Here is a 23,820-nt window from a genome sequence, read left to right on the forward strand (position 1 = left end):
TGAGACATTTCATACACTAAGAAAAATGGAATCTTAAAAAAGGAAGGATATTTTTTAAATCAAAAACAAGGGGAACCTGGGTGGCTCAGTCAGTTAAGCGTCTGCCTTCAACTCAGGTCATGATCTCAGGATCCTGGGATCAAGCCCCACATCAAGCTCCACAACGGGCTCTCTGCTCAGTGGGGAGTCTGCTTCTCCCTCTCCCTCTGTGCTCTCTCCTTAGTTCTCTCTCTCACTCTCTAATAAATAAATTAAATCTTTTTAAAAATAAATTAAATAAAGAAATGAAGAGGTAAAAAGGATTCAAGAGACATTGATAAATATTCTGGACAAAGATTGAACATATAGATAATAGAAGTCTCTGAAGAAGATAAAGAACCAGAATGAATAATAAAAACAATAATTAAAGATAACTCTAATGAAACAAAAAGATGTTTCAAAATTATATACCACATACCTGAGATTAACCCAAAACAATAACTAAGACACAGTCTAATAAAATTACAGGACTCTGATTTCAAATACAATAAAATAAAACAAAGTTGTTTGGAATTCAAGACAGAAGAGCAAGTGACTTAAAAAAAAAAATGATGAATCACTAAATTCTACTCCTGAAACCAGTATTACACTATATGTTAACTAGCTAGAATTTAAATAAAAATTTGGAAAGAAAATTAAATTTTCATCAGACTCTTTAACATTAGCTTATGACAAGAGAAAATTGAGTAATGTTATTATATTCAAGGGGGCAAAATGTGAACAAAGATTTTATACCCCAAAAAATCTGACTTCCATATAAAAGGCATAGGCAAACTATTATAAACATGAGTGAATATAGGAAATATCATTTCCATGAGCCCATCCTGAGGAATCTACTAGACAATGAGCTTTAGACAACCCCGATGACCAGACATAAGAACTAGTGATGAATAGGCGTATGGACTTATTTCTGGACTGTCAGTTCTGTTCCATTGATCTATATGTCTGTCCTTATGTCAGTCCCAAACTGTTTTGATTATTGTGGCTTTGCAATAAATCTTGCGATCAGGAAATGTGAGTCCTCTAGCTTTGTTCTTTACCAGGATTGCTTTGGAAATTATAATGTATCAATGTAGTTTTCTTTGTGTTTTTTATTCTTGGAGTTCTTTGAGCTTCTTGGATTCTAACATCTGACTAGTAGGAGTTTCAGGAAAAAATAAATAAAAGGAAGGCAATTACTAGTGAAATAATTCAAGAAATGGTCCTAAAACTGAAAGTCATGGTTTTGCAGATTAAGAGGGCCCGCCCAGTACCCACCACAATCAATGGAGAAATATCCACATAGGAACATCACAGTAAAATGTTAGCTCTTTGGGGACAAGAACCTAAAGGGCTTTCAAAAGGGGGTGAGAAAAAACAGTTTATATGGAAAGGCTCAGGAATGAGAAAGGCATCTACTTTCCCAAACTCTAGCATCCATGGAAACTAAGAGACAAGCAGCAAAGCCTGAAAACATTTGGAAGAAGAAAGGGTGCAGGCTAGAATCCTGAATGCAGGCACACTCTCCCTTAACAGTGGGAGTGGAATACAGACATTTCCATCAATGCCAGATGGCTGCCTTGTCCAGGAAAGCACTGGAAGATGTGCTCCACCAAAAGAAGGGAATAAAACAAGGAAGAGGAAACAGGGACTCCACCACAGTCGAGATAAGGAAGGGCACCCCTACAGTGATAGGGAAGAGAGACCCCAGGACAGCAGTGGGCTTGGCAGCCATAGATTGCAGTAGGAGAACAGAGGCTTCAAGGGTAATGCTTTAAGGGCAGGAAGGAAACCAGCATGTTACCAGAGGTCTACAAACATACCAACAAATTCACACAAGCAAGTTTTTGGAAATATGGATGCAATACCATAAGATCCAGCTGGAAGAATTGAAAGTGATTGCCTCTGGGGAGGGAGAATCTGGGTGAGATGGGGAGTAAGATAGGTCAGGGATTTACTCTTTTTCTTTATAAGCCATCTAGAACTACTTGACCTATATCTGTAGAATTTTGATAAAGAATAATCTTTTTACATGAAAGAAGTAGTGGCAAGCATTAAATATACAGTTACTTATAAGAGACAAAAGGGGGGCTAAAGCAGGGGAGAGCATGTAGGTTATATGCTCTGCAGTGTAAATACAGCACAACTATTTTAAATGAGGAAAGAATAGAGAGTATATACGCAAAAAATAAGAGGAATTTTAACTGTTTTCAATAATGACATGGGTATGGTATTATTAGTATGCTATTCTGAGATGGTAAATGAATATAGAATATCCCAATTCTATCATCTCCTATGCCCCCTGAGAAGCAAGATTTTTAGTATGGAATCAAGGTATAAATAGAAATACAATATAGAAGAGCCTGAATTTTAACTGGATGTATTCACTAGATCTGCCCACCAAAAGACCTAGTTTTGCCCACTGAACAATGACCAACCCAGTAGCAATGACAACAAAACTTCCTGAGGCCCAGACTGCTTTCTTGTGATACCATTTCCCACCAGAAGGGCTTTTTGAAAAAATACTGATTCCAGGACTGAGCAGGAAAGGTATAAAATGAATTTGGAATGCCTTGACATACCTGATATCAAGGAAGCTATCAAAGACTACTCATTTCATGTCAAAAGGATTCAGGAGTGAAACTAAGAGGCTCCTACTAGTTAAAGATGAGACAAATGTGAGTTCAAATTTGAAGTGAATTTAAAACCATCAAATATTTTTAAATCTATGAGTTCATTTTGAGAACTTTAAAAATTGGTCACTTTTGGTAGGTAAGAGGGAACAAATTTATTATCTTGAAAATACACAGGGGGAAAAAAAACAAACACTTATTCTGCCATTTCTATATGACCTAAACCATTGACTAACCAAATAATGTGAGAGGAAGCATTTACTTATGCAAAAAAAATGTTTCAACTAGTAACTGCAGAACTAATGGTGGAATTAGAATACCACCGGTTTACAACTCCCAGTGAATTAATGGATTTAGGTGTTGAGCTCCAATGACTCCTAACAACATAAAAAGAGAAACAACCCAGACATAATGTGTCTCCTGACAAAAGAACACATGACCTCTTGTCTTGCCACAGGGATTGAACCTGAGTCTTATAAAGCCCCTGGATGTAGCTTACAATTTTCAGGAAATGCAAAAGACGGAGGAACGTGCTAAATCCTACCATGAGTATGAAATCAGCAAATCCAGACTGTGGGAAGCTTCACAGCTCAAACAACCCAGATGCTTCCATAAATAAATTGTAGTTTAAAATATGGGTGGAGGGAGGCCTATATGTTAAAAGTGAATTAAAAGATATATTGAAATTTTTAAATGGGTTTAACTAAACTGTAGGGTCCAAGGATGCACATGGGTGAAAAAACCCAAGCAATGCCTTATGAAATTAATTCTTTACAATTATTTGTATAATAATTTATAATTTATAAAATTTATTATTTATAATTCCTATAAGAATTATTATTTATAAAGATAAAACTCAGAGTAGCAGTTATTTTTGGAGGGAAGATGGGGATTATGGCTAGGATGGGGCATATAGAGGGTGCCTGGAAAATCTTTCTTTCTTGATCTGGGTAGTGATTATACACTTTGGTTTTCTGTATCTGTATATAATAGAAAGAAAAGGTTAAGAGAATGAAAAAGGAGAGTCCTGTTAAGATATAAGTCTAATACAGAATGCTAAGTGGAAAAAAAACAGAATGCAGAATTATATTTACTGTATTTTTATGAAAAGTAGGGGAGGGGGCATATATATCCTCTGAACAGATAGTCACCCAAGTTTAATAGTTATTACCTTAACAGGGATAGATGTTTTACCATTTCTTTGCACTGTTTGACATATTAATAGGGGAAAATCTAATAAATGATATATATTGATATATACATGCACACATACACACATGCAAATACAGATTTACTTTTTACTTTGAAATTATCTCGAGTTTACAAGAGTTCCTTGTAAAATATAAAGAACCCCTGTACATCCCCGACCCAGATTCATATTCATATTCCGTTTGGCTCGTTTGCTCACACTCTCTATTTGATAATTAGTTGCAACTATCATGTCCCTTTATCCATGAAAGCACTTCCAAGTATTTCCTAAAAATCAAGGCTATATACACATACTTATTTTTTTAATATGGACATACATAATTATTAGCCTTGAAAACATACAGGGGTTTTATGTCAAATTAAAGTATGTGAAAATGCTATCTTAAGCTGCAAAGAATCATTTAAAAAATGCAGGTCTTTTCCACATGATATGCCTTAAGGTAACTGGTCACTTCTATCTGAAGTTTAAAGAAATTTGCCATTATTGGAATATATCCTCAGATAACACGAAACGAAGAATCAGTCAAAAACCACAATCATTTTCAGTATCTGCTCTAAGCTTACCTGTAGTTTAAATTCTCCTTAATTACTCATTAATTTAATATTAGGGAAATTAGACATGAAGTTCTAGAGGGTGGCAGAAATTTGAAGAATGCTCCCATGTCTCTATTAAATCAGCTACAAAGTGAGAAATTAACAGGAGCACCTGGTCTTTTTTCTTTTCTTTTCTTTTTCAGGTGATGCTCAAACCCAGTGTAAGTTATATACAGAGAAATATAAGTAAATTAAAACTGATTTCCTCAAAAAAAAAAGGAGACTTAATTTGGAAGATTTTAAGACACACAATTTGTGGACCTTATCAGCTTTTTATAAAGAAGAATGAAACTTTTAGATAGTGTGTAGATTGAAAATCTCCATAGTGCTTTTCAAGATTTTGACATATCTGGGTTTGGTCTATTTTTGTGCAGAATGAGAATATCTTGCCAGAAAATATAAGGCCTCTTTCCATACTTTGCACTAAATTAAGCTGCATTCGACACTGAAATTATTTGACAAGCCGGTCACTTCCAAAAGCACAATAATAAAAATACTAGTTTCTAAAATGTTTTTACTAAAAACTGTTGCCCTGAAATACCCAAACTCTGACCGTGGACTGATGAAACTGTTCCTAGGTTTGCGTTTATAATAAATAAGGACAATTAGCACCTGGGCAGGCGCTGGAAGATGACTTCGCAGCCCCACACGTGTTTCATTGTGAAAATAAAACTCTTTTTCTTTCGAACTGACTGGGATTACGAACAAGATGCAGTTCAACTATGGATCGTCACGCAGGGCAGATAAGATGCGCTGGAGTTTAATGAAATCGGACGGGGCTTTCTTGGGGGCGGGGGGGTGGTGAAGTCGGGAGACGCTTAAGGGAGAAGGTGCTTCTCCACCTGGTAGAAGGCGTTACGGTACCCCACCTCTGCCCGCAGGTGAGCGAGATGGAAGTGAACGGGCAGTTCGAGTCCGTGTGCGAATCCGTGTTCAGCGAGCTGGAGTCGCAGGCGGTGGAAGCGCTCGACCTGCCCATGCCCGGCTGCTTCCGCATGCGGAGCCACAGCTACGTGCGGGCCATCGAGAAGGGCTGCTCCCAGGACGACGAGTGCGTGTCCCTGCGGTCCTCCTCCCCGCCGCGCACCACCACCACCGTGAGGACCATTCAGAGCAGCACCGGTGAGTGAGCGGAGCGGCTGTCCCCCCGGGTCCCCCTTGCCACCACCAGCCTGGCCTCCGGGCCAGGGCTACAGAATGTCCCAAAGGACTGCACACCGTGTCCTCGCTGTCATCACACAGTCGCCAGTAACCTAATATCACCCGTGCCCTGCAAAGAATGGTTTTGCCTCCCTGCCTGCCTCTGTCCTCACGCTTTGGCCACATTCCCAGTCCTCTCTGCCTCCATCTCTGGCCTCAACAGAGAAACTTCAACTACATACAGGTCCAGAAGGGACAGCACCCAAGGGGGCGGGTCTTTCCAAGATCCCCACGCAGCATCCTAGCAGCCAGCAAACTCATCCCACCAGCTCCTACTGGCTACCAGTCAGGCTCTGACTTTTAGGGGTGACCCTTGGGCAAATCAGTTACCCTGATTGCTGAGCATAACAATGTGGGAATGCCTTTTTTTTAATTCCAAGATATCCACAAAATGACTACCCCAAACCCCTGAAAATATCACTATAAGAAAATAAGAAACGGATGATCCAGACATATTAACTGAACATCTTATGAGTTTTCTTTCATTATAACAAAGACAGATTTCATGATTTTAAAACCTCTGTCATATGTATACAGCACCTCCTTTTCCCGCTAAAGTACAGTTAGGTTTATGCAGTTAAACTGTATTTTTATCAGATTTTAAGCAGAGAGGCACAGAAGAGCGTAACTGGTTTCCATGACACTGAAACCTGCATGGGAATATAGCCATGGGTTAAATATGACAATGTGTGTGTTGGATTGTTTTTTTTTATATATTCATAACATTTGGGTCCAAGAAGAAAATCCCCTCCATCTTAACTAGGCTTAACTGTCTGACTGATGTCAGTGTAACTTCAGTACAGAGTAGTTCTACGAGAAGGTCATCAAACCTTGAGTCACGGTTAAATAATAATGAATAAATTAGAAGAAAAAGCTCGTGCCAGAATATTGCAGTATTCAATTTTAGTTCCAGGTGCATCAAACACCAATAATTATCATTCAGCCCAGAACTTTCGCAGGCTTGAGAAGTAACAGGTCCTCAAACCTGAGTTAAAATCCTACTAACTAGAGATAGGGAATTGAGGCAGCCATTTGTAAGAAACTATCAGAGGTTAGACATGAGGAGGTCATTCCTGACCGATGAGACTAAGGTACCAGGATCAAGGGAAGGGATGTTTCTAGAGAGTGGACAGGCTCCACGGCTCTGCAGGGAGCCCAGCCACTCTGGGCTCGGCGGGCTGACTCCAGCCGGATACTGGATGTGCATTCGGGCTCACCAGGAAATTCTACAAGAACAGCCACAGATGTGGGTAACAAACAAGGTCGACTTATAAACTGAAAAACAAAAAAATTTCGGTCATCCATGGGCATATTTCTCTGTGTGTTTATGTTCATGCAGGTGTAATTTGAAGATCTGCCCTGTGCCTATCGCGTATCACTGTGTCTCTTATTGTTTCCCATTTTCACCACGCCCGCCCCGCCCTTTCCTGGTGTCTATCTAGTCTACCGCTCGCTCTAACAGTCTCGCCGCCTGCCAGCTGCTTCCTGTGCTGAAATCGCTCGTTAGAAACACAGTAGGCAGGTCCTTGCCCAGGAGTGCGAGGGGAAGGAAAAGGGCCACCGGCTGACTCCTTCCCCCTCAAGGAGCAGTGCTGTGGATAAAGGGGCAAGAGACTCCAGAACAGTTTTGTCTGCCCACCTGTCAGAGGATTTGTGCTTTTGTCAGTGAAGAGACAATTTACTTACACCTCCCACATTCGTCCTTGTGTGTGCTCTTCACCCCACACACCGGGATGTCTACGCCTTCTGAGACCTTTCCCAGATACATGGAGAGGTTCCTGGAGTTCAAACAATAGGGTTGCTAGATAAAATCCAAGGTGCCAGTTAAATTTGAATTTTAGATAGTCGATGATCTTGTAGTGGGAGGATATCTCAAAGTTGCTTGGGGCACACTTACGCTAGAAAACGATTTTCACGTTTGGAGTATTTGCGAAATCTGACAAGCCTATCAGAGAAGAGGAGTAGGGTCTGGGAGGGTGTCCTGTGTTGTTACTTTTAGAATATAAATTGACGATAGGGTATTTAGCTGGGGGTCCTATTCGGGAGAACACCCAAAAACAGAGAGGTGAATGAGAATACCAGAGGTGATTACATCATTCCTTCTTGGGCTCCGTGTGTCTCATCACAAGTACTGGGCTACATCCACCTGCCTGCAGCTCTCAGGGCAGGAAGGCTCCACGCTTGGATGCAGGCTGCAGGGAGTCAAGGTCAGGAAAATGTGGGAAGGCATAAAACACCAGATTTTTGCACGGGGCAGCTGGTGACGTCACCCTTCATCACACTAAACATGACAGATGATCTTTACAGTCATGGAAAAATTAACAAGTTAAGGACTAAACCATGGTAATAGGTTCTAAGTAAGCCCATCAGACATTTTATCAATGCGACCTTAAGAATTCTAATATCACCTTACAGCTTCTCTATGTCATAGATTTGTTCTTTTAAAACATCATTTTATGATACAATAAGGTTCTCCATTCATTCTACCCCCCACCATTACTCCTGGGTGCTCCTCTCTCTTTCACACACGCTTCCTTTTCTTCCACATGATCTCAGTACTATCAAATTACTTTTCTTCTACTGGCTTCCTTCTTACATTGAATCAAATTTCCTGTAGAAAACACAGAAAATCTACTTTCTCACAGAATCTACTAATTTTTGAAAGAATGTGCTCATTTGTGGAAATCAGGAAATCACTTTGCTCTAATTTTACCCATTTCCCCCATGTACACAGGTCAGATTTACATCCGTGTTCAGTAGGATGTGACATAGATTTCTCCTTTTGCTTCTTTTCCTTTGCTCATTATTCTTGGATACTTAGAGCCGATTCTCTTTTTCCTAAACTTCCCTTTGCCTGAGAACAAAAGTTCTTTCTGTTTTGTCAACTGCAGTTATTAGCTGTAACTTTTCCCCTACAACAGTGCACACGCTGAGTCTTTGATTTTTGTGTTGGGCTGTTCTAATTGTTCAAATTTTCAACACACCATATTAAGGTTTTCTCTTCCAGCCTTGTCCATTCTCCATATTAACAAGATGAAATCATAAACAAAAATTCACAAGTGTCTGTTACCATGTGAGAGTGTCACGAGACATGACACACACACGCAGCCCAAAGTAGCCCCAAGGATCCCCTAGCAACGTGAGCAAGAATGGTGACTCATCCCAGAAAATCAGGGCAAATTAGGAAACGAGTTCGAGAGTGACTTACAGTTCTGCTCCTTTTGGTTTATTGACTTTTTGGCTTGTGTGTAACTATGATAGAATCTTACATTCTCCAGCCTGTAATCTGCTTCAAGCACTCAGATGTCTCTCCATCTAATAAATTCAACAAGCTTTTATATAAAACCACTGTACTCAAGACTATTAAGCTAGGATTAGAACTACTGTGGGAAAGTACAATTTAACGGTGGAGCAATTAACCTCAGGACTGTGAGAAAATAAGCACCCTTACTTCAGTTGCCTGAATATTTTAGACGAAAGTAGAACGAGGGGCTGAAAATATAGCCACACGTCTACTTCAGAGCAGTGGATTAAACTTGCCTCATGTGGAGTATACCAACCCAATTGTACGTGTTTAAGAAGAATTTTTCTTTTTACTTCTTACACTGAGCGTCTACGATCAAAAGCATTACCACGTCATAGACCCGTATCTGGTGAACAAGCAAAAACGCTGTATAACAATCATTCCGATACAGACACACACTTGGTCAGAAAGGACAAAAAATAAACTATAGTGGTTACAATGCAAGTAGTAGGTGAACCGATCAGTAGGGCCAGAGGGAAGTATTTTTAAATAAGCATCGTAAAAACGATTGTAAAAGCCAATATGACGTTTGATTAAAATAATACTCTGACAGAAACTATCATGATGTAGAATTCTGTTGTTTTTTTTTTTTTAAGAAAAGCACTCATTTTGAAATTACAAGCTTTTCAAAGCAGCCTTATGTAACAATAACACAAACTTATCAAGAGTAAGGAGGTTCATCTGCCACCTTGTGGCTCTTAAAGTTTGGTGTATGTGCTCTACTCTTTTTTTTTTTTTAATCAGAGGAAGTCTTAAAAGTTGATGGAGTTGAACTGATCTTTCCTTCAAGAAGCCCCCAGGGGGGTGCCTGGGTGGCTCATTCAGTTGAGCAGCTGCCTTCAGCTCAGGTCGTGATCCTAGGGTCCTGGGATCGAGCCCCACATCAGGCTCCTGGCATGGTGGGGAGCTTGCTTCTCCTTCTGCCTGCCTCTCCCCCTGCTTGTGCTTGCTCTCCCCACCCCCCCATGTCAAATAAATAAATAAAATCGGAAGGAAGGAAGGAAGGAAGGAAGGAAGGAAGGAAGGAAGGAAGGAAGGAAGGGAAGGGAAGGAGGGAGGTATTGTAAACAAAAAAGAAAAAAGTTTCTTAAAAAAAGCCCCCAGAAAGATCCCCATGAGGCCCCAGGATAAAGCATCCCCCCAGGCCAGCAGTCAGTGTCCTCGAGCCAGGAAATCGGCACAGTGTGCCCTGCTGGGTGTGGCTTGGGGCCAGAGTAACACCAGTATTTATACTTTTTTTGAATGAGATCCTATTTTCCCTTAAATTGAGACATGCCTTTCCACAATCCCACTTCACAGTCCATCATCGCTGTCAGTTCTGACCCACCCACTCAAGTTCTTGCTCAGTTTAACTAAAGCAGGTACCCTTTGATCAGCTGAGGTCGGCGCTCATGTTCCAAGAGTTCTTCCACTGGCTTGAGTCTTCACCCCCAATCAGCCATCCCATCCGATACTGAAGCTACCTTCACGCACCTACCTTCATGCCCCTTCAGTCCCATACACCCTGCTCCCCACCCACCCCCAACAACAAAAAAAAAGCCTTAACACACAAGATCTTGAGCAGAATAACATTAAGGCAATAATGTATATTTGCAATACACATAGTAGGCACTCAATAATGGAAGAAGAAAGGGGAGAGAAGATGCCAAAAACAAAAAAAAATACTTGTTTTTATTGCAATATAACTGACATACTACATTGTGTAAGTTTAAGATGTGCTACCTGTTGATTTGATACGTTCACATATTGGAATGTGATTACCACCATAGCATTAGCAAACACCTCCTTCAAGTCACTTAATTATCATTTGTCTTTTGTATGAAAACATTTAAGATCTAGTCTTTTAGCAACTTTAAAGTATATAATATAGTATCATAGACTATAATCACGATGGTGTGCATCAGACCCCCACAACTTATTCAACTTCTAACTGCAAGCTTGTTCTTCTGACCAACATCTCTATTCCCCCACCCCCTCAGCCCGTGTGTAACCACTATCCTCAGTTACCACTAGTTCAGGTTTTTAGATGCCACATATAAGTGATCTACAGTATTTGTCTTAATGTGACTTATTTTGCTTAGTGTAATGCCCTCAAGGTCCCATCCATGTTGTCAAAATGGCAGGATTTCCTTCTTTCTCGTGACTGAATAATATTCTACTATATATAAACCACATCTTCTTCATTCAGCCATTGATGGACTTAGGTTGCTTCCATAGCTTGGCTGTTGTTAATAGCAAACAGCAGAAAAATACTCACGTACTTCACAAACTGCATGTTTGGTGACTGGGTAATCCAGATGCCTTCCCTAGGGAAATAGCACCGCTACGAAAACAAGATGAATCATACAGTTAGCAGAAGAAACTTCTATGTCATCTAGTCCGAGGGTCTGCAAACTACCATCTATGGGCCAAATCCAACCTTCCAACTGTTTTTATAAAGTTTGATTGGCACAAAGCCACACTCATTTGTTTGCATATTGTCTGTGGCTGTTTTCACTCTGTAACAGTAGAGTTGAGTAGCTGTGCAGACAGACTGACTGCAAGGCCCAGAAAGCCAGAACTATTTACTATCTGAGCCTTGACTGAAAAAGGTGACCACCCCTGATCTAATCCACTGACCCCCATTTTAAGATAAGAGAGCTAAGGAGGGCTTCTGTCTGGAGGCAAAGTCAGAATAAAACTCCCCTGATGTCCCAGCCACAGCCCTTTGCTTGTTTGGGTCCCAGCTCTTGAAGTTATTCATCGCATGATTGTAAAGTTAATCTGAACTCATGTTCTTCATGTGTAAAATGAAATTAGAGTGCTGCTTCTCTTGCCAGCGTTAATGACCACTTTCGGAGCATCCTTAGAGTTCAGAGAAAGCACACTTCTTTCTACGAGGCATTAATTCAATTAATAAGTTGTTTTCATAAAGCACTGAAGGAAAGTTCAGAAGTCCAAGGGGACAGACAGCAGCCAGAAGTGTTTTGAACAAAGAGCCTTTCTTTTCTATTCAAGATAAGATCAAGTAATAAATATTCAGACATTGCCTGGACTCGTTCCTTGTTCCTCTACTAATGAGGTTCCCTTCCTTGAATTTCTCCAACCATCCAAGTAAAAGTGGAGATCATCTGCTTACCTTCATCGGAAGAGGCAAAAAAATAAAATTTAAAAAGCAAGATTTGTGGCACAACCTTAGGCCTCTTATGAGGTCACTTGTCTCGTTTTTATATCCAAGACAACTGACAGTGCTAACTTTTGGAAGAACTTTGGCTATAACTTTTCCTTTCCTCTATGCTCTTGAGTTGGAATTCCTCTGTATTCTATTAGAAATATTATGAAGTCATAAGATGTAAAAGTCTTATTAGATAGAGGAAGAAAAAAAGTCTGAAGAACTTCGAAAGGCTTTCATCTCCTCCAGTTGTTTTGCTATATGTAAATCACCTCTCAGGGGCATCTGGGTGGCTTAGTTGGGTGAGTGGCTGCCTTTAGATAAGGTCACGATCTCAGGGTCCTGGGATTGAGCCCTGTATCAGGCTTCATGTTCAGAGGGGAGTCGGCTTCTCCCTCTCTCTCTGCCCCTTCCCCAACTTGTGTGCTCTCTCATGCGCTCTCTCTCTCTCTCTCTCAAATAAACAAAATCTTAAAAGAAAAAAAATCACCTCTCAGGAATAGAGTGGCAAGCTTCAAGATGTTGTGCTCTGTAGACAGTCCTAAAGTCCACCTTTGCCCATATGAAGTGTTGTCACATGGCCAATCGTGAAGGGGCTCCAAGGTCTTCTAGCCATTAAGGTTAATGTGAGGCTCAAATCCGTAAGAAAGTAATAAATCAGTAAGGATGATTATGAAATCATCAATAAGGAAGTATTATGTAAATTGCACATTAAAATGCCTCTATCCTGGCTTTGATTTTAGATCTCTCAATCTGGCTTACTTTATTAACAATGGTAATGGCTAACCTTTTAGCACTTACTAGTTGATGAGCATTTTGAATCAGCTGCATAGACTCTCTTGTGTAATCCTAATGAATACTCTAGGACATGTATGTAATATATTATCATTCTCATCATACAAAAAAATTAAGCCTTACAAAGGTTACACAACTTGAATGAATGTTTAGTATGGTATACCTTGAAATAATTTAATACAAATCTGTCTGTGATCAAGAAGCTCTCTTCTTTAATGCTTTCTTCCCACAAATTTTTGTTTAGCTCCTGCCATATTTGAAACCTGTGTTTTCCTTAAATTTTTCTTTCAAAAAAAATCCCTCTTAAAAAAAAAAAGCCTATTTCGTTCATGTATTATTGACATGACTTTTCATGTTGGTTTGTCTAAATATGAAATATCTGTTTAAAGTTAAACATGTAGGGATGCCTGGGTGGTTCAGTCGGTTAAGTGGCTGCCTCTGGCTCTGGTCATAATCACAGGGTCCTGGGATCGAGCTGCGCATTGGGCTCCTTGCTCAGCAGGGAGCCTGCTTCTCCCTCTGCCTGTCGCTCCCCCTGCTTGTGTGCTCTCTCTCTCCCTCTCTCTCTGACAAATAAATAAAATCTTTATAAATAAATACAGTTACAGATTAAAAAAAAAAACAACAACAGGAGAGGTGGCTCGAGATGGCAGCATAGGAAAATCCTGACCTCATCTCCTCCCATGGACACAACAAATGTACAAGTACATATGGAGAAGTACCCTCTGGAAAAGACCTGAAAACTACCTGAACAAGCTCCTCCCCAACAAAGTAGAAAAGGGCTCTGTCAAGACCAGTAGGAGGGGCAGAGATGCAATCCTGCGAAAATCCCACCCCTGGTGCAGCACTTTAGTTGGAAAAGATGTCCCAAATATTGAAATTTACTCTGAGGAGCAAGGGGTTTGTGCCCCACACCAGGCATCTCAACCCTTGGGAGCTGCACTGAAGAGATGAGCCCCCAAAAGTCTGGTTTTGAAAACAAATGGGGTGCACATCCAGGAAAGCCATTAGGCTGTAGGGAATGGAGACTCCACTCTTAAAGGGTTCGCAGGTAGACTCCTCACCCCAGGATCTAGCATAGAAGCTGAAGTTCATAAAACAACCACATGATATAGGAAGGAAATGTATTTGCTACTCTTAAAGCACCTGCTAGAAAAAACAGGACCCTGTTGCAACTCTCTCCAGGGACAGAGATGCTAGCAGGCACTGCTTTTGGTATTCTCCCTCTACCCTGCAAGTGTGGGCTCTGGCAGAGGCCGTTTTTTTCATGCCTACTAGCCCTGACATTTGTGCCCCATCCTTGCACATCACTCCACCATGACTACATCTAAGTCAACCAGCTGAGAGCCCTGGCCCTGAGCACTACTCCACCACATGGCTGCCATAGTTCGTCAGTGCATGCACCCCAAACAAGGGACATCCCTTCCATACCTGACTCCAGTGGCCACGGCAGATTGCACTTTGAGCCCTATGGGTCTGAAACAATTGGAGAAACAGTTCTAGGCAGGCTAGCACCCCCAGGACACTGCACCAACAGCAGACTGAAACACACCCTCCAGTCCTCCTGTGAAAAAGGCCTATCTACTTGACTTGCAGCTTCAGCCTGACAGGCATGCTTCCAGTTTACCACACGTCTAGAAACTATGGAAGTGCTCTCAGGGAATGTAGACTGAGGAATACCATCTTTGAGCTCTCACTTGGCCTTGCTACAACCTACTAGTGCCTCTGAGAAGGAAGCTCATACTCTCACTTAGAGTCCAGAATTTTCAACTGTCACTAAGGGGACACCTCTAGATCACTGGGTTTAGAAGCCAGCAAGGTCTACAATTGCTGCCCCACAGGACTGTGTATATTTGCCTACCTTAAAATCTGCTGCCTGAGGGTCTACCTCCAATCAGCCTGAAACTAGGTGTGACTGAAATCCCTCTGGAACACTCACAGATTTTGACACAATCTCAACAATCGGGGCCTACCAAGAAAAAAGGCTGCTTAGACAATCACAAAGGTTCTAGAGACAGCCAAGAGCTAGAGCAAGGTTATAGAATAGGGTTCATCTCCTATACAAGGCCACTCCTGTAAGACTGAGAGTGCTGTTTTGCCTAATACACAGTAACAAACACAGAGCTTCAAGCAGAATGAGGAGACAGAGGAATACATCCCAAATCAAATAACAAGATAAAAATCTCAGAAAAAAATTAAATGGAGATAATTAATATTACCTAATAATGAGTTCAGAGTAATGTTCATAAAGATGCTCACCAAACTGAGGAAAAGAAAGGGTGAACACAGCAACGAGATAGAAATATAAGAAAGTACTAAACAAGTCACAAAACTGAAGAACACGATAAGCAAACTGAAAAACACACTATAGAGGTTCAACAGCAGACTAGATTAAGCACAAGATAGAACCCATGAACTAAAAGACAGGGCAGTGGAACTCACCCAAACAGAATAGCAAAAAGAAGAAACAAACCAAAAGGTCAAGAGAAAAATTAAGAGATCTACAGGACAACATCAAGTGGAATATTTGCATTATATGGTTTCCAGAAGGAGAAGAGAGAAAGGGGCAGAAAACTTATTTGAAGAAATAATGGTTGAAAATTTCCTTAACCTAGGAAAGGAAGCAGACATCCAGATCTAGGAAGCCCAAAGAGTTATAACAAGATGAACCCAAAAAGACCCACACCAAGACACATTATAATTGTCAAAAGTTAAGGATAATGAGATGATCTTAAAAGCAGCAAGAGAAAAACAACTTCTTATGTACAAGGAAACCCCCATAAGACCATCAGATTTCTCATTAGAAACTTTGCAGGCCAGAAGAAGGTGGCATAATATATTCAAAGTACTGAAAGGAGAAAACTTTCAACCAAGAATACTCTATCAAACAAGGTTATCATTTAGAAGTAAAGGAAAGAGAAAGAGCTTTTCAGACAAAAATTAAAGGAGTTAATGATAAATTTTAAAAGGAGCTCTTTAACCTGAAAAAGGGGGCACTAATTAGTAATAAGAAAAAAATATGAAAGTGAAAATCTCACTAGTAAAAGTAAATATATAGTAAAGGCCATGGGTAAAATGTGGGAGAGGTAAACTTGCTATCAACTTACAATAATTTGTTTTTTTATATAGGCTGTTATATAGGAGTCTCAGGGTAACCACAAGCAACAATCCATAGTAAATACACACAAGATAATGAGAAAGGAATCTAAGCATAACGCTATAGAAAGTAATCAAACTACAAGAGAATAAACCAAGAGAAGAAGAAAGGAACAGAGAACAACAAAACAGACAAAAAAAAAAAAAAACCAATTAAAATAGCAACAAGTATATACCTATCAATTATTACTTTAAATGTAAATGGACTAAATTCTCCTATTAAAAGACAGTAACTGAATGGATTAAAAAAATGAGACCCATCTCTATGCCACCTACAAGCAATTCAATTCAGACACAAGGACACACACAGACTGAAACTAAGGGACAGAAAAAGATATTTCAAGCAAATTGAAACAAGACAACAGGAGTAGCTATACTGATACCAGAAGAAAAAAAAAGGACTTTAAAACAGAGGCTATAATAAAAGACAAAAATGGGCATTACATAGGGGCGCCTGGGTGGCACAGCGGTTAAGCGTCTGCCTTCGGCTCAGGGCGTGATCCCAGCATTGTGGGATCGAGCCCCACATCAGGCTCTTCCGCTATGAGCCTGCTTCTTCCTCTCCCACTCCCCCTGCTTGTGTTCCCTCTCTCGCTGGCTGTCTCTATCTCTGTTGAATAAATAAATAAAATCTTTAAAAAAAAAATGGGCATTACATAATGATAAAGGGTCAATCTAGCAAGAAGACATTACACTCGTAAATATTTAAGAGCCCACCATAGGATCACTTAAATCCATAAAGCAAATACTAGCAGATCTAAATGGAGAAATAGACAACAATACAATGATAGTAGGAGACTTTAATACCCCACTTACATCAATGGATGTGTCATACAAATAGAAATTAATAAGGAAATACCGATCTCAAAAAACACATTAGACCAAAGGGACTTAATAGATATACGCAGAACATTCCATCCAAAAGCAGAATACACATTCTTCACAAAAACACATGGAACATTTTCCAGGATAGATCATATGTTAGGCCATGAAACAAGTCTCAAAAAAATGTAAGACTGAAATCATATCAAGCATCTTTTCCAACTACAACAGTATGAAACTAAAAATCAATTACAAGAAAAAATGGAAAAATCAAAAATATGTGGAGTGGAGATTTTTTCAAAATTATGTGGAGATTGAACAATATACTACTGAACAAACAAGAGGTCAAAGAAGAAATTTAAAAATTCCTCAAAACAAATGAAAATGGAAATACAACATTCCAGAATCTATGGGATACCAAAAGCAGTTTTAAGGCAAGTTCATGGTGATATAGGCGTACCTCAAGAAACAAGAAAAAATCTCAAATAAACAATCTAAGTTTATACCTAAACAGAACTAGAGAAACAAATGCTAAGATTAGTAGAAGGAATGAAATAATAAAAATCAGAGTCTTTTCTAAAGAGACAGTAGAAAAAAAATCAGTGAAAAAGATTTCTTCAAAAGATTGTTTTTTTAAAAAAATGAAGAAGCTTTTAGCTAAACTAAGAATAGAAGTGAGAAGGCTCAAATAAATAAAATCAGAAATGAAAGAAAATTTACAACTCATACCAAAGAAATACAGAGGATCATAAGAGACTACTGTGAACAATTATACACCAAACTGGACAATCTAAAAGATATGGATAAATTTCTAGAAACCTATAGTCTTCCAAGACTGAATCATGAAAAAACAGAAAGTATGATAAAGCAATTACTAATTAAGATATCAAATCCATAATCACAAAACTCTCAACAAATGAAAGTCCAGGACCCAACAGCTTCACTGGTGAATTCTACCAAACATTCAAAGAGTTAATGCCTATCTTTCTCAAACTCCTCTAAAAACCTGAAGAGGAAGCAACCCTTCCAAACTCATTCTATAAGGCCAGCATTACCTTGATACCAAAATCAGATAAGGACACCACAAAAAAAGAATGTTATAGGCCAATATCCCTGATGAACATAAATGCAAAAATCCTCAACAAAATATTAGCAAACCAAATTCAGTATGAGCAAATGGGATTTATTCCAGGGATGCAAAGATGGTTCAAATCTACAAGTCAATCATCATGTACACCACATTAACAAAATGAAGGATAAAAAATCATATCATCTCAGATACAGAAAAAGCATCTGACAAAATTCAACATTCATTTATGATTAAGGGGGAAAAAAAAACTTTTGACAAAGGGGGTATAGAAGGAATATACCTAAACATAATAAAGGCCATATATGACAAGCCTATCGATAACATCATACTCAATGTGGAAAAACTGAAACTTTTCCATTAAGATCAGGAACAACGCAAGGATGCCCACTCTTGCCACTTTTATTCAACATACTATTGGAAGTCCTTACCCAAGCAATTAAGCAGGGGGGAAAAAAGGCATCCATTTTGGAAAGAAAGAAGTAAAACTGTCACTATTTGCAGACAACATGATTTTACATATAGAAAAGTTATCCTAAAGTAGTCCTAAAGACTCCACCAAAAAATGAATAAATGAATTCAGTAAAGTTGCAGGATACAAAAACCAATATACAAAAATAGGTTGCATTTGTATACACTAACAGACTATTACTAACAATTGTAATCTTTGCAATTACATCAAAAAGAATAAAATACCTAGGAATAAAGTTAATCAAGGAAGTAAAAAACCTCAACTCTGAAAACTATAAGACACTGATGAGAGCAATTGAAGAAGATACAAATAAACGGGAGGGTATTCTATGTACATAAATTGGAAGAACTAATATTGTTAAAGTGTTCATATTACCCAAAGCAATCTATAGGTTTAGTGCAATCCAATTCCAATGGCATTTTCCACAGAAACAGAACAATTCTAAAATTTGTATGGAACCATAAGAGATCCCAAATAGCCAAAGTAATCTTAAGAAAGAAGAACAAAGCTGGAGGCATCATGCTCCCTGATTTCAAACTATACTACAAAGCTATAGTAATCAAAACAGTATGGTATCAGCATAAAAACAGACAGATCACTGCAACAGAATAGAGAGCCCAGAAATAAAGCCACACATATACAATTAATTCATTATATTCATATAACTTAACAAAGGAGGTAAGACTCCAATAAATGGTGCTGGGACAACTGGACAGCCACATGTAAAAGAATGAAACTATACCACTATCTTATACCATATGCAAATATTAACTCAAAATAGATTAAAGACTCAAATGCAAGATGAGAAACCATGAAACTCCTAGAAGGTAAGCTACCTGATGTTGGTCTTAGTGATATCTTTTGGGATCTGACTCCAGAAGCAATGACAACAAAAGCAAAAATAAACAAATGGGATTATCAAACTAAAAAGTTTCTGCACAACTAAGGAAACCACCAACAAAACAAAAAGGCAACCTACCAAACAGGAGAAGATACTTACAAATCACATACCCAAATAAGTGTTTAATTTCCAAAATATATTTTAAAAACTCACACAACAACAACAAAACAAAACAAGAAAAAAAAAAGGGGAAAACTCCAGTTTAAAAATGAGCAAAGTAGGCACCTGGGTGGTTCAGTCAGTTAGGCGTCTGCCTTTGGCTCAGGTCATGATCCCAGGGTCCTGGGATCAGGTTCCCTGCTCAGCAGGGTGTCTGCTTCTCCCTCTGCCTCTGCCCTCCCCCCTGCTCATGCTATCTTTAAAAAAAAAAAAAAAAACGAGCAAAGGATCTGAATAGATCATTTCCTAAAGAAGACATACAGATGCCCAACAGGTATATGAAAAGATGTTTACCATCACTAATCATCAGGGAAATGCAAATCAAAACCACAATGAGCTATCACCTCACACCTGTCAGAACGGCTATTATTATTAAGACAAACAACAAGTGTTGGCAAGGATACGGAGGAAAGGAACCCTTGTGCACTGTTGGTAGGAAAGTAGGTTGATGCAACTACCTTGGGAAACAGTAGAGAGCCCCCCCAAATTAAAAATAGAACTACTATGTGATCCAACAATTCCACTTTTAAGTATTTATCTGAAGAAAACAAAAATAGTAATTTGAAAAGATATATGCACCTCTGTGTTCATTGAAGCATTATCTGCAATGAACCATACACACACACACACACACACACACACACACACAATGGAACACTACTCAGCTATAAAAAAATGAATTAAAGTTTGCCATTTGCAACAAGATGGACGGACCTTGAGAGTATTATGCTAAACAAGGTAAGTCAGAGAGAGACAGACAGATATAATTGCACCTATACCTGGAATCTAAAAAACAAAACAAATGAACAAAACAAAACTCATAGATACAGAGAACAGACTGGTGGTTGCCAGAGGGCAGGAAGGCTGGTGCATCAACGAATGGGTGAAAGAGAATAACACGTACAAGCTCCCAGTTATAAGTTAGGATGTCATGTACAGCATGGGGACTATAGTCAATAATACTGTATTACAAATTTGAAACTTGCTAAGAAAGTAAATCTTGAAAGTTCTCATCACAAGACAAAAAAAGATGTAAAAGAAGTAGCAATTAAAATGGATAGAGGGTCACTTGGGTGGCTCAGTTGGTTAAGTGTCCAACTCGATTTCAGCTCAGATCATGATCTCAGGGTTGTGAGATGGAGCCTCATGTCGGGCTGAGTAGGGAGCCTGCTTAAGATTCTCCCTCTTTCTATATCTCCATCCCACCCTTTCCTCCTCTCTAAAAATGAATGAATGAAGCATGAGAGACTATGGACTATGAGAAACAAACTGAGGGCCTCAGGGGGGAGGGGGTGGGGGAATGGGAAAGACCTGGATGGGTAGTAAGGAGGGCACGTATTGCATGGTGCACTGGGTGTTATACGCAACTAATGAATCATCAAACTTTACATTGGAAATCGGAGATGTACTGTGTGGTGACTAACATAATTAAAAAACATTAAAATAAATAAATAAACAAATAATAAAAATGAATGAATGAATGAACAAGAGAAAAAGCCTATGAAAAATATTCTGGGTTGAAAATTCCATATTATGCATTGTCATTTTGACATTATGACAGATTTAGAAGATCAAATATTCAATCCCTTGATCTAGTTCCAACTCGTATAAACTGCTCATGCAAACGGAGTAGGTGGTAAATTCCGTGTTGAGGCTGATCAAATGAGCAGAGGTAGTATTTTTTTGCTTCGCCTAACAAGAGTTACACGTCAATTTCATCTCAATAAAGCTGGACAAAAGTACTACAATAATGTAATCCTGATCTGACCGGTCTTTTGAACGAATTGTGATCATTTGCAACTCAGGTACAAAGGTCAATCAGAGAACACAATTTAGAAAATCAGATTCCCCTAAAATGAGTATTTATTAAATGGGAAATTTCTCAAAAAAATTAATGACAGAAAATATGCCCTTCTTTAGCTTTAGTTATAAAACAGTGTCCAGGGAGGTATCATAAATTGCCATTTTTAAAAGCCTTTGTAGTAGTCCAGAGTTTTCTGATCCAATTCATATTAAACTTTAACAAACAGAGCAATGTAATAGCAATTGAAAACCATATGTAATTAATGCTGACAGTCGGATGTCCCTGCACGGTCACTTTCATGGCATTATTTAGCTCCAGCTGGTAAATCCCACACCAGATTTATGTTTGTCTGTTACTCTTGCTACTGACATTCAGTCAAGCTTTCAGTATGACCTGTAAATGCTGCCAAGTGTCTTAATTGAGAAACAGATCAAAATGAACAGTACCATGATTTTACTATATTGGCAAATAAGAAACTTATATACATTGTAATGACGAGTCAATGACCGTGTAACTATTAGCACTCTGAAAGCTCTCTTTGTCTGCTGGTGTCTTACTGACAAATTCTACCAACATACAAGTAACTGGTAGAAAAAAATAATACAAAAAAGAAAAATTATCAGTATTTGAGAATTCTAATAACCTTTCATTTAACTTACAGAAAAGAACTAGTCTAAATTATCTCTAAGAGTGTGAAAAACTCAAAATTTAGTTTATATCTCTACAATATGTTATGGTTTTATGGTTTCAGGGGATACATAACATTACTAAAATTAACTTTGCTTAACCAACTTCATACTTTAGAGGTATATCCCTGACAAGAGCTGTGAACAAGACAGAAATTCGTGAATTTCTGGGTAGGATTGTCATCCTGTTTCTCTTACAGGCCAACCTTGAATTTCTTTTCCAGCTGATAGTCGTATTCTGTCACACATTCTCTTCCACAATTTTAAAATTTAGGGAAAATTGATGGGTCCATATCATCTACTGCTTTGCTTCTGAAAAACTTCTCTCTTCTGAAATGTTGATTATGGCCAGACAATCATAATGAAACAGTTTGTATCATTTTCAAAGAACTTCTTTCCATCAGCATTTTTAACTTTTTATTTCAAGATATAGATTTACAGGAAATTACAAAGATAGTACAAAGAAGTATCTCATATACTCCTCACTCAGTTTCTCCCAACAGTTACATCTTCTGTAATTATAATACAATATAAAAACCAGGAAACTGACATTGGCACGATATACGGATAGTTCATATTTTATCGCCAGTAGATTTCTGCAATCACTGTAATCAAGACACAGAACTATTCCACAATCACCAAGATCTACAGTTGTCCGTGTTTTATCAGTTTGAGGTATAAAAACTTTACTCCCTTCTAGTTCCTTCGCCCTCTCCCATTTATAATATAATCATCTTAAATAGTTTATCCACATACGTTGTGAGTCACATCCCACAATGTTATACTTTGTGCTTCGAATGCCAAACATAAGTTAAGAAATTTCAGAAGAGGGGCACCTGGGTGGCACAGCGGTTAAGCGTCTGCCTTCGGCTCAGGGCGTGATCCTGGCGTTATGGGATCGAGCCCCACATCAGGCTCTTTCGCTATGAGCCTGCTTCTTACTCTCCCACTTCCCCTGCTTGTGTTCCCTCTCTCGCTGGCTGTCTCTATCTCTGTCGAATAAATAAATAAAATCTTTAAAAAAAAAAAAAAAAAGAAATTTCAGAAGAGAGGGAAAGTCTCTTGTAGTTACCCTATTTTTTTGGCAAATTGCCCAATTTGAGAAAGTGTCAGCCATTATTTATGACTGTTTTTTTCATCCCCACCTCCCTTCTCCCATCCTTCTGGGACTCCAGTGACACAGTAGCCATGACCCCAATGAGTGATTGGAGCAGGGTGGTTTCCTTAGAAGAGGATGTGGGCAGGCAGGTACTGTTACACAAAAACAATTTTTTGTGTGTGTTGCCCCACCTAATATGACCCAACTTTCACAAATAGGAGACGACCCAAAGTTACGGTTAGCTACTACATCCTGTATGCAGTGCCTCTTATCACTATCAGAGTCCATTATCTTCCTTCCTAATCCTGTCCAAGTATTATTTCTTACCATTCAGCAACTCACAGGCTAAATTATACACTCCTTTAAAGTACCTGAGCACTCAAAACAAAAACTCAACAATCTTGATTTAGAAAAGGAAGAAGACAAAGAATCCTCAAGGACATCTGTATCCATTGTCCTTCAATCTAGGATGACTTCATTGGCAGATCAAGTCACAGCTGAACTTCAATATAGCACAACTTGTCTTAAATAATGCTATTACCATTCTGTTTCTAGAACTTATGAAATTGCCTTGAATTTGTCAGATGGCAGCCATATCAAGTTTTACTGATGACGCATTTACCATATTCCATTAAATAAGAATGTTGATGTAAATCCAGGTAAAATTCACACAAAATAATTTGCTTTAAAAAAAAAAGATTTCTAGAGAGAGAAAGAGAGCACAAGCAGG

General features: G+C 38.9%; 1 protein-coding gene across 11 annotated transcripts in view; it reads left to right on the forward strand.

Moving 5' to 3' along the window:
• DLGAP1 (DLG associated protein 1) overlaps positions 1-23,820 on the forward strand; it is an 859,965-nt gene that overhangs the window by 688,300 nt on the left and 147,845 nt on the right. For all 11 annotated transcript variants that reach the window (XM_034642364.1, XM_034642367.1, XM_034642366.1 and 8 more), the window contains one exon: positions 5,336-5,576. In XM_034642364.1, coding sequence (XP_034498255.1) covers positions 5,336-5,576 — 241 coding nt within the window. The remainder of the gene's footprint in view (positions 1-5,335; positions 5,577-23,820) is intronic.

The sequence above is a fragment of the Ailuropoda melanoleuca genome, chromosome 14, assembly GCF_002007445.2.
Source record: "Ailuropoda melanoleuca isolate Jingjing chromosome 14, ASM200744v2, whole genome shotgun sequence".
NCBI lineage: Eukaryota > Metazoa > Chordata > Mammalia > Carnivora > Ursidae > Ailuropoda > Ailuropoda melanoleuca.